Genomic DNA, 15,656 nt, shown 5'->3' with positions numbered 1-15,656 from the left:
TTTTTAAAACAAACTGACAGCAGTTGTCAGCCCTGACAGACAGCAGCTGTCAGCCCTGACAGACAGCAGCTGTCAGCCCTGACAGACAGCTGCTGTCAGCAGAATTTTTTTTTTTAAAAAATCACAGCCCATTTCATAGGGCAAATTTTAAAAAAATAAAAATAAAAAAAGGACCTAAATGATCCTGGGTGCGGTCAACGCACCCAGGATCAGGTTGACCGCACCCGGTGCCGCACCCGCACCCGCGTCGAGTCGCGTCGACGCGGGTGCGGCACCCTGCTAGCCGAATCCCTGTGACATAGACAACATGCTAATTTACATTAAACACTAATTGGATCTGGACCCGATCCATTATATAAGTGGATCGGGTCAGCCATATACACAATGACTACATGACTTCTTTTAAAAAACCCCTCTTACTGTTACAACAATTACAATGGGCTCACAACCCTTATTTATAAAGCATTACAACTCTTAAAGAGTCGTTGGGCTATTCCCAACGGCTCTAATTAGAGTTGTTGGGAATCAGCCCAATGACTCTTATTTTAATTACTGTGTACAACAGTTAGTGGATGACTGTTGTACACTGTACACAGTCAGCTAGTGACTGTGTACAGAAAGAGTACACAAAAAGTGAAAAATAAATAAAATGAAAAATTACAAAAATAAGATAATAAAAAATACAAGAATATACGTATATACTTTAAATATTTATTTATATACATATACTTATACATATACATACCAAGGTTTTAAAACCCGTGACTCGGAACTCGACTCGTTCTTTATTGACTCGTGACTCGGTGGGTCAACTCGGTGACTCGGACCGGGTTTTGTTAACTTTTGATTTTAAAAGAAAAACAATATATAATTTGTCTGAAACCATGTTTTTGAGTAAACATAGTCTCCAAATGTCTGTAAGAATATAAAAACAACTGCAAAGAGCTATAGAGGTTTGCTTGAATAATTGAATTTGATATCTATACAAGCACTTTGACTAATTCATGACTTGAATTAGAGGATTTGGTCACCATGAGTTCAGTCTGCTACTACCTAAGGTTCCTAAAATGGCCAATCATATATGCTAGCTTGTTTTAAAAGTTTTAATTCCCTCTCTAACAAATCCATAAATGTAAAACAGGGATATATGTGCATATTGAAAGTTTACAGAATGCCCAATATCAACATAAATAAGCAATTTTCTCATGTATAAAACTATGCAGGAAATATATTAATGGCACAACTATAAAAAGACTACTAATATTTGAATATGTACAATGCTTGTTCACATAACAAATGGATGATGAAACCTAAATGTGACTTCCCATAGGCACAGTTGACCCACCATATATAGTGAGAATCATTTCTTTAAAATATTTTGCTAGAATAAGTTGATAACACAGGGTGAACAGTAGTTCGAACAACATGGCGATTTTATTCTATGGATTTAAATGCTTTTTTATCTTTAAATGATTTTTATTTTCTTTTTTATACAAAATCTGGGGGTAATCCTTGTTAAAATATATGTACTTGTATATTTCAAAACTGTAATTTGAAACTCAAAAAACAAATTTCAAACATCCCAAAACTCGCCCGAGTCAGGCCGAGTCAAGCCGAGTCAAGCCGAGTCAAGCCCGAGTTTTGGCAAACCGAGTTTGCCTTGCCGCGTTGACTCGCTGGAGGGGCGAGCCGAGCCGAGTCAGCCGAGTCAACGAGTTGACTCGGCGAGTTTTAAAACACTGATACATACTCTTGTATTACAAAGAGTATGTATATGTATATATTCAAGTATATACATATATGTATTATTTTCTAACATAATACACCACAAGATTCTATTCTCATATGATGAAAAATCAACCACTCACAATACATGAAAAAGGGCGGCTTAAAAATAGTATAAAACATCATATTTGAGACAACCTTAACACATGAAAATAATAAACTGGACATACTAAATATGATCCAATAGCTAGATTTTGCATTTGGAGCTTAGATCTATGTAAATTAAGCATGTACCACCACAGAAGCTCTCTCTCTCTCTCTCTCTTTATATATATATATGTGTGTGTGTGTGTGTGTGTGTGTGTGTGTGTACGGTTATATATATATATACTTTGTGAAAGCATGTATAATTTTGTATGTGGTGTGATGAAAACATTTATACTAAAAGAATTAAGCATATTTTTGCGTATATTTTGTATACTTTTTTATGTTTTAATTGGGGTACTGACTAGTCCGACTAATCCCGCCTGGTCCTGGTCTACTGACTAGGCACCACCTAGCGTTTTTGACTACATAGGTGATGGGGTATGCACGAGCATATCTATATTCCTCTCTCTCTCTCTCTCTCACACACACACACACACACACACACACACATATATATAGATCCTAGTCTAAAAATCCATCTTTCATTAAGTTTCTAGTCCCACACCACCAGCATCCATTAAAAATGATCATGGGCAACTTACCAAGTTTCAACCCAAGTCTCTGCATGGGATCCACCAAAATGTGTTTGGAATGGACACAGATAAATTCGTAAATGACACATTTAATCTGCAATTTGGTGGGCTTTCAATATCAAAATGAGCTGAAACTTGTTATGTGATGCTTATGGAACATCACTTGTCTAGTGTGAGTCTCTTTGAAACCTTAAACATGCAGTAGCTAGAGATTTAGAGGTAGGATCTGGATTTTAGATTCTAAACTGGGGTTTAGAAAACAGGAAATATATTCAGTACTATAGTTTATAAATAGTACTGTATTGTCTAGCAAAAGTTCATACTTTCAGATGTTTTTTGCTTAATCTGATGATATGTATGCATTTTCCATTGCTTGTTTACTTGAAAACATGCTTCGTTCAAATTGTTTCAATGGAAAAAACCTGATTGTAATAGTAAAGTTTTGGTGCAATGTGGGCTGGGGATTTTAGTCTAAAGACTCTAAAGTCTAAACGTCCAAACTTCTGCATTCTTGTGATCTTTTCTCTTTATCAAGATCTGTTACTTGTCCTAATCTTCTTGCAGATGGTCATTGATGTACGAAATGACTATGAAACTCGCATTGGAATGTTTAAAGGAGCAGTTGATCCATGTACCACTTCATTTCGCATGTTCTCGTACTGGGTTGATCAACAATTTCAATTAGCTAAACAGACTAATGCTACCAAAGAAAATTCTGAGTCTCAAGAAGTGAAACTGCCCAGTCGTGTGGCAATGTATTGTACTGGGGGAATCAGATGCGAGAAAGCTTCAAGTTTTCTCCTAAGCAAAGGATTCAAAGAGGTGAGTTTTCAAGTGAACATTCCCATACAGGGAGGTGTTCAAAGTTATTGATATCTGCTCCTACTGAGAAATATCAAAAGTACTGAGAAATATTAAAATTAGGAATTATGTTGTATTTCATTGGTGATTCTCTTGAAATTATAATTTCTTTTCTTTTAGCATATTCAAATAATTTTGGTTTGGGAAATATTAAAAGTAGGAAACATGTATTTCATTGGTGATTCTCTTGAAATTATAATTTCTCTTTTTTTAGCATATTCAAATAATGCTGGTTTTAGAAAAGGGTACACTCCTTTCTTTTCTTCCTGCCAAACTACAATGGTTATCTTTCCTACAAAATGCCTTTCCTCTATTGCATTATTGAAGTTTTGTTTTTTGTGGTATACCATGTATTGGAAGTTACCTTGCCATTTCAGAAATCAAATCTGGTAACTTACCATTTCATGTTAACAGTGAAATCTGGTAAGTTATCAGATCACATTTGCATTTAAAATGAAATCTCGTGAAACCTAGTAACTTACCATTTTAGGTTAATAGTTACGTGAAATCTGGTAAGTTACCAGGTCATGTTAACCTTCCCATTTCATTGTGATCTCTCATAGTCACGGTGAAATCACCTTACCTGGTTTTCTGTTGTGAATCTTGCCTTGATTAGGCTGTTGTAACCATTACAAGTGTGATCCATAAACTGATAACCTTGATTCAAGGAATTATCCAATATCTTGTAGTGTATATATTTTTTATTTTTGCTTTTCTCGAATACAGAATGAGAATACTCTGATTTCATCTTCTCGTCAATACCATTTTATCATGGTATCAGAGCATAGGAGTTAAGGGCCATCAATAATGGCTTTTGATAACAACAATAATGGTGCCACCAACACTGGGAATGGATCAACGTTCAATACAGAGTCTACATCGAATCCATTCTTCCTTCATCATTCTGACAACCCGGGTCTTAAAATATAGTGTATATGATTTTGTATCTAACTGATATACGTATATCAGGGGTATTTTGGTTATTTTATAACTTTAATAAAATATAGTCCAATAAGGACTGTAGTGCCTTTTTATTTAATTTAATTTTTCTATTTTTTAAATGTAAGTCAAACTTGATTGTTGGGAGGCAGTCCAACTAGTCGTTGGACTGCTCCCAACAGTCATAAATGACTGTTGGAGGCAGTCCAATGACTGGATTGCCTCCCTTTCTTGTATGTGAGGCTCTATAAATAGAGCATATTTATTGGGAATACAAAGATCATGAATCTTTAAATTGTGTTCTATTGAAGTTTGTGGTTTGGATATCTCTTTTATGAGATTGTAATCGGTCAATTAGAGATCATATTGTATTTGTGCACTTGTGTAGTCCTTCGTTGGCATTGTGATTGCACATATCTTGTTTCATTTCATGGTATCAGAGTCTTGGGATCTTGTAGTGTTGAAAATTATCTCGGGCGTGCTCTCTTTGTGATGGTGGCCTTCAAGCTTGGTTCTTCAAACTCAAGTCTTCTTCTTTATCATGGGTGAAAGAAAATCCACTTCTGTCATCTCTTACAAGTTCAGTGAAAGCAACTACTTGATGTGAGTTACTGCAATGAAAAACCATGTCAAGGAAAAAAAGCTATGGGGCTTTGTTAGTGGAACCACTAATGAATCCCAACTAAAGTTAACAAAAAAATGAGATCAAATCAAAGTTTTCTTTGAAAAAGAAAAGGAGAAGACTTAAAAAAAAATCAAATCAAAGTTCTCTCTGAAGAAGCAAATGAGAAGGCTTTGCAAGAGTATCAAGACAAAATGGAGGGTTGGGAGGCTAACAACGCTCAAATACTCTCATGGTTCATGAATACCATGGAATTCAAGATCACAACCAACATCATCAAGTTCAAAAAAAAGCATGTGATGCATGGATCTTCATTAAAAAAGATATGGCTAAATTATATTATCTCTAAGACAAAGTACGTGATACCAAACAAGGGGACAAGAGTTTAAGAGACTTTTATGGTCTCTTATCTCTTATTTGGGATGAATTGGCCATGTTGGAACTTAAATGGGAAGGTTTGACAATTGAGACGAGAAAACAAGTTAAAAGAAAAAACCCTTTTCTCTTTCCTATATGGTTTTCGATTGGAATTTAAGCAAGTTAGGTCCTCTTTGCTTCATAGGACTTTGACTCCTTTTATAAGTGAGGCCTTTGCTCAAATTTGTCAAGAAGAAACAAGACTTGGAATGTACAAGTCTAATGACGAAGTACTTGCCGTATCAAGACCCAAAAGTTTTGTAAAAATTTATAAATCACCTTACTTTGAGAAAAAATTAAATGTTGAAGGACATAATAATGGAGGATACAAGAGATGTAAAATTATTTGTCATTATTGTAAAGAATCGGGACACATAAGACCAGATTGTTCCAAACTCAAAAAAGTGGCCGCGGTAAGTGAAGAACTTCAAGAATCAAAGAAAGGGGGCAGCTTCAATGATTTGACAATTGCTTAAATAGCGGAGACTGTTTCACAAATAATAAAAGTCACTCCCTCTATATCTGGTGACACCGTTTCCTCTTTTTCTTTTTCGGGTAAATTCTTTTGAATTTTGGATTCAGGAGCCTCTTTTCATATGACTCATAATGAGTCCCTATTATCAACTGCCATGACACTTCTTTGAAAGTTAAAAGTATAGGAAATCTCAATACTGATTCAATTTTTTTTTGTTCCAAATGTTAGGGTTATTCCAAAACTAGATTTAAATATTTTTTCGGTTTCTCAAATTTTCGATTATGGGTGTAAAGTATTCTTCTCATATTAAGGCTTGTTGGGTGCTTGATCTTCAATCAGATATGCTTATTGGGCAAGGCCATAGAAGAGGAGATCTTTACTATATGGATTCCTTATGTCTACCTAAAGACTCTTTTTGTAATTATATCAAAGAAATTAATTTAGATCTTTGGCAGAAAAGATTAAGACATCTAAGTATATCCAAATTATCTCTTTTTTCGTTCTTGAAGAAATTTTGTAAGGAAAAAAGATTGTATACTTGAAAAATGCAAATGATGCCTTTTGGATCTAGAACTTCTTTGATTAATGAAATTTTTGAATTAGTGCACTCGGATGTATGGGGTCCCATTGCCGTTATGTCAAAAGGTAGTTATTCATACTATGTTACATTTATAGATGATTTTAGTAAACACACTTGGATCTATTTTCTTAAACTCAAATATAAAGTTTTTTCGTATTTTAAATTTTTTTACAATCTTGTTAAAAATCAATTTAAGACAAATATTAAAATCTTTCGCTCCGACTCGGGGAGAGAGTTTCTTTCAAATGACTTTCAATTCTATCTAAAAACTCATGGTATTTTGCATAAAAAAATCTTGTCCTAGGACCTCCCCCAACAAAATGAAATTTTCGAAAGAAAATATCATATTATTCAAACTACTAGGACTCTACTCATTTCAAAATAAGTTCCAAAAAGGTTTTGGGCCGAAGCCTCTCTCACCGCGGTCTATTTAATAAATAGAATTCTTTCTTAAACTTTGAAAAACAAATCTTCAATTAAAAAACTCTTTAAAATTTATCCCGATTTGAAAAGATTAAGGGTCTTCAGATGTAAATATTTTGTTCTTTTTGAAAAATACAACCAACTCTCTCCTAAAGCTATTAAATGTGTTTTTCTTGGATATGCCAAAAATAAAAAAGGCTATCGATGCTATGATTCTAAAAGTGATAAACTTTATATCTTTAGAAATGTAACTTTTCTTGAAAAATAAAAAGAATTTGATCTTGAAAAACCTAAGAAAGAATCCGAGTATGCCTTTTTGTTTAACTTATTGCCTAAGTCCAATATTGAAAATATCGATTATGACGATAGTGATAATATTGGGTCAAATGATGAACCAAGTGAAGAGAGAGAACCAACTCATAACCTTATACAATACTTTAGACGAGATAATTGGGAGCATCCATGTGCTTTTGAAAAGTACAGTCAACGAACAAATATTGAAGAAACTAGTGTTAGAAGATCTGAACGAATACATAGACCTCCAAATAGGTTTGTCTCTTATGAATCATTTTATCCAAATTATAGGCATGTCTTCTAGCAATTCATTCATATCACGAGTCATCCAACAATAAAGAAGCCAAAGACATAAAAGAATGGGTAGAAACTATGAAAATAAAATTAGATGCATTACATAAGGCTCATACTTGGGAAGTCCAACATCTTCTTAAGTGAAAGAAGACAATAGGATATAGATGTGTATTTAAAGTCAAAACAAAGAGTGATGGGTCCCTAGAAAGATATAAAGCAAGATTAATTGCAAAAGGGTATTCTCAAGAATATGAAATAGATTATGAAAAAATATTTGCTCCAGTAGCTCGCATGACCACAGTTAGGACTCTAGTTGCTGTAGCATCCAATAGAAAATAACTTATATATCAATTAGATGTTAAAAATGCTTTCTCAAATGAAAATTTAAATGAAGAAGTTTACATGGATCCTTCCCTTGGTATGACTATTGAAAATAGAATGGTTCTTCATCTTCGAAAGACTTTATATGGGCTTAAACAAGTTCCTAAAGCATGATATAATCGGTTTAGTGAAACTATTTTGAATTTTGGATTTAAATCCTGTTATATTGACACTGCTCTTTTTAGAAGATCTACAGGTACCTTGCTTATCATTTTGCTCTTGTATGTTGATATGATTATCACTGAGAATGATTAGAAGGAAATTGAACAAATTAAGATTATACTTATGAAATCTTTTGATATGACTGACCTTGTTTTTTTGAGATATTTTTCAAGTATTGAATGAGCATACTCGCCAAGAGGATATATTTGGTCTCAAATAAAGTTTGCAACTGATATTGTTGCGCGTTCAAGAATCACAAACACAAAATATGGACGTTCGGGATACATTTTTTTTAAGACTGACGTGATCAACAAGAGTAGATGACGTGATGAAAGAATATCACATTTTTTTATCAGATCTGACTCCAAGAAAAGGGTTGATTAGACCCGACTCCGAGAAAAGGGATGTGAATAGATTTAATCCCTTTCCCCCCCTTTTTTTTATATTAAACCTTATCAAATCTGACGTGGTGCAGTTTTTTTTTTGAATCTAGGTGTTAAGAAAGAACGATAGAGATTTTGAATCTAGGTATAGGTGTAAAAGAATAAGATTTTAAAAGGAATTTTTTTTTGAGCCAACACTTAATGGAGCTTACCTCTTTGGTGACTCTAATACCATGTGAGAAACCGTTAGAAGAAGTTTCCTGCACAGAAAACAAACAAGAGGAAAAGGAATAGAGAAAGCTGTTGCACCACAATAGTCAACCCTGTCAAGACTAGGGTGACGTATCCTTTATTGAGTATATATATATATATATATATGAAACATTACAATTTTACCCCTCTAACTGAGGAGTTGAATACATGACTTCTACATTCTATATGGATTCGGTTCTGGATCCATTTGGATTTATTATATTCTTAACAATCTCAAGTGTAGGAATCAACTTGCTAGGAATGTTCTAATTTGGAAAAGAGAGAAAAGAACAAAAATTTCTGACCTTATATAATCAATGATTCATGACTGTCATAGGCTACTAACTTTGCTACAAATGTATGAGCCTCACTGCATATTACAAAAGTTCATTGCATGCATTAAAGAGTCTAGTCATAGGGATCCTGAGTCTGAGAAGTACACAAAAAGATCTGCCATCTCTTCGGCCACCCCTCAAAAATTCTCAAAAAAAGGAAAATCGTTCATAAAAGGCATCAAAAATCAAAACGGGCATAAAAAGTATGAAAGTAAGCCACATTTCTCTTGTGTTACCCTTTATTTGAAGCCCAATATTTTTCTTATCTGTTACAAATAAAGTGTTTTTCGAACTGGCACCGACCTCATTCGGCGAGACCCATAACGATCTCTACATCCCATTTTCTTACCCTTTCGACACTGGTACCGACCTCATTCAGCAAGACCACCGAATGGTCTTGGCAATCCAGTTGTCCCTCCAGTGGCACTGACTTCACTTAACAAGACCATCAAATGATCTTGGCAATCCAGTTGTTCCTGCAATGACACTGACCTCACTCAGCAAGACTACCAAATGGTCTTGACAATTCAGTTGTCCTCGGACTAATCGACCTTCCTTGATGAGACCCATAATGGTCTCGAGAGTCCAACCCCTCATTTCATCTGCTGACACCGACCTTGCTCAGCAAGGCCAACCACGGTCTTGGCAACCCAGTGATTTTTAAAAACTGGCACCGACCTCGTTCAACAAGATCAAGCACGGTCTGGGCAACCCAATTGCATGTTTTATCTTGCGTGCTATCATAAGCCAGTTGTCATGGGCTTGGAGCAAACTAGTGTGGCTTACCATTCTGGCATCTGATGTTGGAAAACACAAAATAATAAGCTTAACAATTCTTAGCCCCAAGGATTTGTTTCATCCTTTCACGTAAATTGTTGAGTTTCTTGCTTTTGGTTGTGGAATTACGAGTTTCTGTTCTAATCCAACATTCCTCTCTCTCTCTCTCAGTAGGAAGGGTGCTTGCAACTATTTTATGTACCTTAATTGCTTTATATCTCACTGGCTACCAGGTTTATCATCTAGAGGGTGGTATACTGAAATACCTTGAGGAAATCCCAGAGACAGAAAGCCTATGGGAAGGTGAATGCTTTGTGTTTGATAAGCGAGTTTCAGTTGAACATGGGTTGAAGCAGGGCAGCTACAAACTCTGCTATGGATGCAAGAAACCAGTCAGCGATGCAGACATGAAAGCTCCCGAGTGGGAGTCCGGGGTTTCATGCCCTTATTGCTTCTCAGAAAAGTCTCCAGAAGAGCTTGCTAGAGCAAGAGCCCGGCAAAGGCAGTTTGAGACATGGGCAATCATTGGTGGTCCAGATAAAGGTGTACGTAAACAGGTTCCGGCGAAGCCATCTGAATAGCCCAAATCAATTTAGTTTTTTTTTTCTTGGAAAGATGTCGTTTTGGTTATGTTTCATTTGGATTCTTTAGCTTCAAGTGTTGTCAATTTTGAGTTGTACTAGACTCCAACTTATGCTATGGTTTACTAATGTGTGTAATTGGATGTTGTTGAGTACCTTGCTTTCTCAAGATTTCCCAGCATTGTCACTCCACATCTGTTTTCATTGTTCCAACTCTGTGTGTGTGTGTGCAGTGATTGCTTTACTCAAGTTGTTCTATGCGTGTAGTGATTGCTATATTCAAACTTTTATCTAAGACAGGGAAGCATGGTCTCATTGTTCTATATCACGAGTTTTTCCTTTCATCTGACTTGTAAATCCCAACTTCTGCGTGCACTAATTACTTGGTTAGAGGATTAGGCGTAAAATCCAAACCATTCACTCCTTATAGAAAGGTAATGGAGATTTAATATTTGATAAACCTGCATCATTAGTGTCATCATCATTAAATTGTGGTCATGATCCTGTGTGTGCAGTTGGTGAAGCTTAAAAGTGTGAAGAGGTCTTGTCACCTATATATCACAGAGATACGTGGACATGAAGTCACGTGATGGTGGGTTAGACTTGCAAGTTTGATTTTTTTTTTTTTGGAAAATATGATGTTAGCTTTACAGCACATGCCATGTAGTGCCTTCGTACCACCAAAAATTTGTAATTACCTAAACAATAGATGTGTTTATCATTGTTTACTTAATAGAGAATATGCATTTGTTTAATCATTTTTTAAAGGCAAATATGTTTTTTAATGAGATAAAAGATCAATGATTGATATTGCATTAAAATTTGAAGATAAAACATCCACATTTTTATATCAAATCAATTTGAACCAATGCTTGTTTTTAGTAAATAAAACATAATAAACACATCTAATGGTTCAGATCAAGCAAAAGCACCTAAAAGTATGATCTTTGGAGGGTCCTAACAACCTAGTGAAGGAGGCAAGATGATTGTCAATGTTTGGCATAACACTTGGATCGTATTTTTTCAATAAAACATAAATTTCTAAGCTTGAATATTTATAAAAGTTTTAGATCGTCGATTTTCAAACTTTCCATGTTGGATTTGAATGATCCAAGAGTCCATTCTTATAAAATCAAACATGTAGAACACATTATACAGTCAGACTTGAGAAAAAAACTTAAAATCCTATTATGCTGGTGATAGGCACGGATCACAGTTACAGCTACATCTACCCGTACTCTGAGAGAGAGAGAGAGAGAGAGAGAGAGAGAGAGAGAGAGAGAGAGAGAGAGCAAAATTGGTTCCACTTAACATCCATATGATAGTGGACAATGCCAATTTTTGACGTTTGAAACCATGTTCGGTAAATGTAATCCCACAAATATATTTAGCATAATCCATTTGCTAGGAATGGGCTATCAAAAATGAGAAAATTAAGCTTTTATGAGTTTTTTAATTTATAAAAGTTCTAAGCCATCCTGCTTACATGTTATAGATCCAAAAGCCTATTCCAAGTAAACAGGCCTTGTAGATTACATCTATAAGGGTAGATTTCAGAAAAAAATAAAAAATAAAAACTAATACTGTATGCACCCTCTTACCATTAGGAGGAATCAATCATAGATGAGTTAATCTAACATTAAACTAGTTGTATTTAACATTAGATGGATTAAATTTTACTAAAATAATTAAAATACTGTTGAAAGAATTATATTTTATATGATAACTTTTTTGGGCATTATAGGTCTTTTGAACTTGAAGAGAATTGAAAAGTCAAACACCTTTTCAAAAAAAGTAACTTTACGAAAGTTACATTTTGATCTAAAAAAACAACCTTGTATTTTTTAAATTGTTATTTTAAGAGTGTTTTAATCATTTTAATAAGGTTGTTTAATGATAGAATATATATATATATATATATATATATATATATATATATATATATATATATATATATATATATATATATATATATATATATATATAGAGAGAGAGAGAGAGAGAGAGAGAGAGAGAGAGAGAGAGAGTAACAATGAACGACATTGCATCAAATGTTACATTGAATGAAAAAGCACTGCTGATCGTGCACGCGATCAATGTCACTCTTTTTTTCCACGCAAAACATTGATTTAGTTGACCGCCACTAAAGACTTGGGCGGGAAAAAGGTCTTTAGTGATGATCAAAGACCATCACTAAAAGTGTTTTTTTTTCTGAACGCTGTGTTCAACGTTTCCTGTTTGCTGGTATGTTTGCTGATATATATATATATATATATATATATATAGGAAAACTAGAGTATGCAAACCAAAAAACTATGACTGCTGGTTTGCACCAACGGGAGCCATCCAATCAGAGATTATGGTTAAGTTTTCTTTTTTTTATTCACTAACCTAGCTTCGACCTTGTGGCAAGGGATACCCCTCCATGAGTTTCAACCTCAAAACGGGCTCACCATTCTATTGTTAGTATTTTGAAGTAGCCACATTTACCTTCAGAACAGTGATATTTGGTTAACTTCAAAAATGATAAATCATCTACCTAAAGTCAACACTGAAAGATAACTCTTTTCTTTTTTCCTGAAAGGCAAGCTGGGGTTAGGCCGACCCCTACCAGAACAACACAGAGGGATTCGATCCTGGGCCTTCAGACACAGGACCTCGCTTACCACATGGGTGGTGCTGAAAGATAACTCTTGTTCTGTAGATTTGGATAAGCTCTTTAAAAATTTGGAAGGATGGAAGAAATGATTGCAACTTTAATAATAGTATATAGGATTTTCAATAATTTCTATTCTTTAAACATCTTTTCTTGGCCTATTCGTGTGTGTGTAGGAAACTCTCACAAGCGCCAGCAACTACAACGACAGTCTCCGCCATCCGTTGCCGAAAGTATGGACAAAAAGAGATTCCTGGGTCTAAATTTTCAAGGTCTCTCTCTCTCTCTCTCTCTCTCTCTCTCTATATATATATATATATATATATATATATATATATATATATATATATATATATAGAGAGAGAGAGAGAGAGAGAGAGAGAGAGAGTAGCTCCTAAACAGTCTTGTTTCCTAAACCTGAACTCATAATCGTATTTTCTAAAACCTACTTAGTAGAAAACATGTATTAGATTAAACAATTTTTTTTTGTATTTAAATGTGTGTATTTCAAGCTATAGAAAATCAATGGTTCATACTGCACTAAAACTCGATGAAATAGAAATAAACCTTTTTCATCAAATAGGTTTGATCCAAAGTGTGGTTTTTAGTGAATAAGCAATGATAAACACATCTATGTTTTTTTTAAAGCATTTTGGACGGTTTAAGACATAACTGTCGGGGAGCTAATTCAAATCCTAGGGTAAAATGAGAAGCAGCATGTTTAATTTTCTCATGAAAACTCTGATGTCACTACTGTGATTGATTTAAACTTTTGATTTTAGTCATTTTTACCCAAAATTATTCTTTGGTCCAGTTGGCTAAAACATTAGTTTAATCATGCAAAATAAAAATAGGGTGATATACCAAATCACCACTCATTGTTGTACCACCAATTCTATTGCCACTGCTCCTTGTGCAAGCAGCATGACCCATCATGAAGGCACACGAGGGAGGATTAGGTGCAATGTGATTGCACACCTTTAGTGTGCTGGTGCACCTGATCACCTCCATCTTTAGGATACAAGCTGTCAGTTGTGGGGTCCAACAGCATATGATGGGTGATCAGGTGCAGCAGCACACCAAAAGTTTGCAATCACATTGCACCTGATCTTTTCTCAAAGCACACATTACATTATCAGCAGCAGGACAAGCTGGTAGCCGTTGATCAACACAGTGGGTGGCGATGATGTCAGAACACTGATGATAAGTGATTTGTCATATCAACTTATAATCTGTTTTCACCATCTGCTGGTTTCTGATCATCGACTCTTGCCAGAAACCACTGCCTCCATGGTGCAATCAACTGCACACTTCAATTGATTGTAGGGTGGTAAACGAGCCGAACGAACCGAATAAGTTTATTTTGGGCTCGGTTCATTTACATCCAGGCTTGTTCAGACTCAGCTAGCCGAGCCTTGCACAAGCATGTACCAGCCCGAGCCAGACAAGACCAACCTCTACTGGCTCGTTAAGCCAAGAGAGATCTCTATTTAACATAGATCACAGTGAGAATGGAACATATGACCTCATTGTTACATGCATAGTTGTATGACAGGTTGATCTACCTTATGTTTCTTGACATATGAGATATTTGGAAAATTCCGCTGCGCGGTCAGCGAGCGGGGCTCCGGGGGGGGGCGCCCCTGGCGGGGGCAGCGCCCCCTGAACAATTTTTTTTTGGGGCCTTGTATAAAATTTTTCTTTTCTTAATTCCCTCTTGTAACTATCGAAAAAAAACAATAGTGTTTTGTTTAATCTTGGTGCTCATGTTTCCTTCGGTTGTTTCTTGCTCGAGGTTTTCGTAACACCCTTTCCCACAATTTTTTCTATTTTTTTTTGCTTTGCGATTTTCGTAAATTGCTACTCGATTTGCCATTTTTTTTGCTGCACAATTTTCATAAATCGCTACTCAATTTAGCGATTTGCCATTTTTTTCACTACATGATTTTCGTAAATCGCAACTCGATATAGCGATTTACAAAAATCACATAGTGATTTGCCATTTTTTTTGCTACGTGATTTTCGTAAATTGCTACTCGATATAGCGATTTACAAAAATCACATAGCGATTTGCCATTTATTTATTTTTTTGCTACACGAATTTCATAAATCGCTACTCGATTTTGCAATTTACGAAAATCATATAGTGATTTGCCATTTTTTTTTGCTACGTGATTTTTGTAAATCGCTACTCGATATAGCGATTTACGAAAATCACATAGCGATTTGCCATTTATTTATTTTTTTGCTATGTGATTTTCATAAATCACGATGCCAAACACCGCCCCCTTGAGCACGATCTTTGCCGTGATCAAGCTGTAGTTGTCAGCCATCCCGATGGCAGTCTTGAGGTTCATGATAGGGAAGCCGGAGGCTGTACTCCGTTGTAGGTGTATAGGAGGAAGATTCTGTTGTAGGTGTCCCTCGAAGGCGGAGGAGGAGCCGCCGCAGTCGGTTGCCCGCTGGATGAGAGCAGCATTCCAACCACTGATAGTAGAAAGATGATGACGATCACCATCGGATTGCCGATTCTTTGCCTCCCTTGATTTCTTCTCTATAGAGAGAGAGGGTTTTATAGTGTTTTATGGAAAAGGAAGAAGAAGAAGATTACACCAAAAAGTTTAAACAAACATTTTTGATGGCTTAGGTTCGTTTCGCCGGATCACCATCGGATCGTCGACTCACCATCGGATCGCCGACTCACCATCGAATCGCCGGCTCACCATCGTTTCGCCGGATCACCATCAGATCGTTGGCTC

The 15,656-nt window shown here is 35.5% G+C and overlaps 1 protein-coding gene across 1 annotated transcript in view; it reads left to right on the top strand.

Annotated features, from left to right (window-relative positions):
- The window catches only part of LOC149844035 (rhodanese-like domain-containing protein 7), a 30,905-nt gene extending 20,536 nt beyond the window's left edge, over positions 1 to 10,369 (top strand). Inside the window, exons 4-5 of the mRNA XM_090000274.1 lie at positions 3,030 to 3,287; positions 9,894 to 10,369. Coding sequence (XP_089856400.1) covers positions 3,030 to 3,287; positions 9,894 to 10,241 — 606 coding nt within the window. The 3' untranslated portion in view covers positions 10,242 to 10,369. The remainder of the gene's footprint in view (positions 1 to 3,029; positions 3,288 to 9,893) is intronic.
- Positions 10,370 to 15,656: the final 5,287 nt, after the last annotated feature.

Source organism: Nuphar pumila, chromosome 3 (genome assembly GCF_984573655.1).
Source record: "Nuphar pumila chromosome 3, dmNupPumi1.hap1.1, whole genome shotgun sequence".
Lineage (NCBI taxonomy): Eukaryota > Viridiplantae > Streptophyta > Magnoliopsida > Nymphaeales > Nymphaeaceae > Nuphar > Nuphar pumila.
This window is presented reverse-complemented; position numbering and strand designations above follow the sequence as displayed.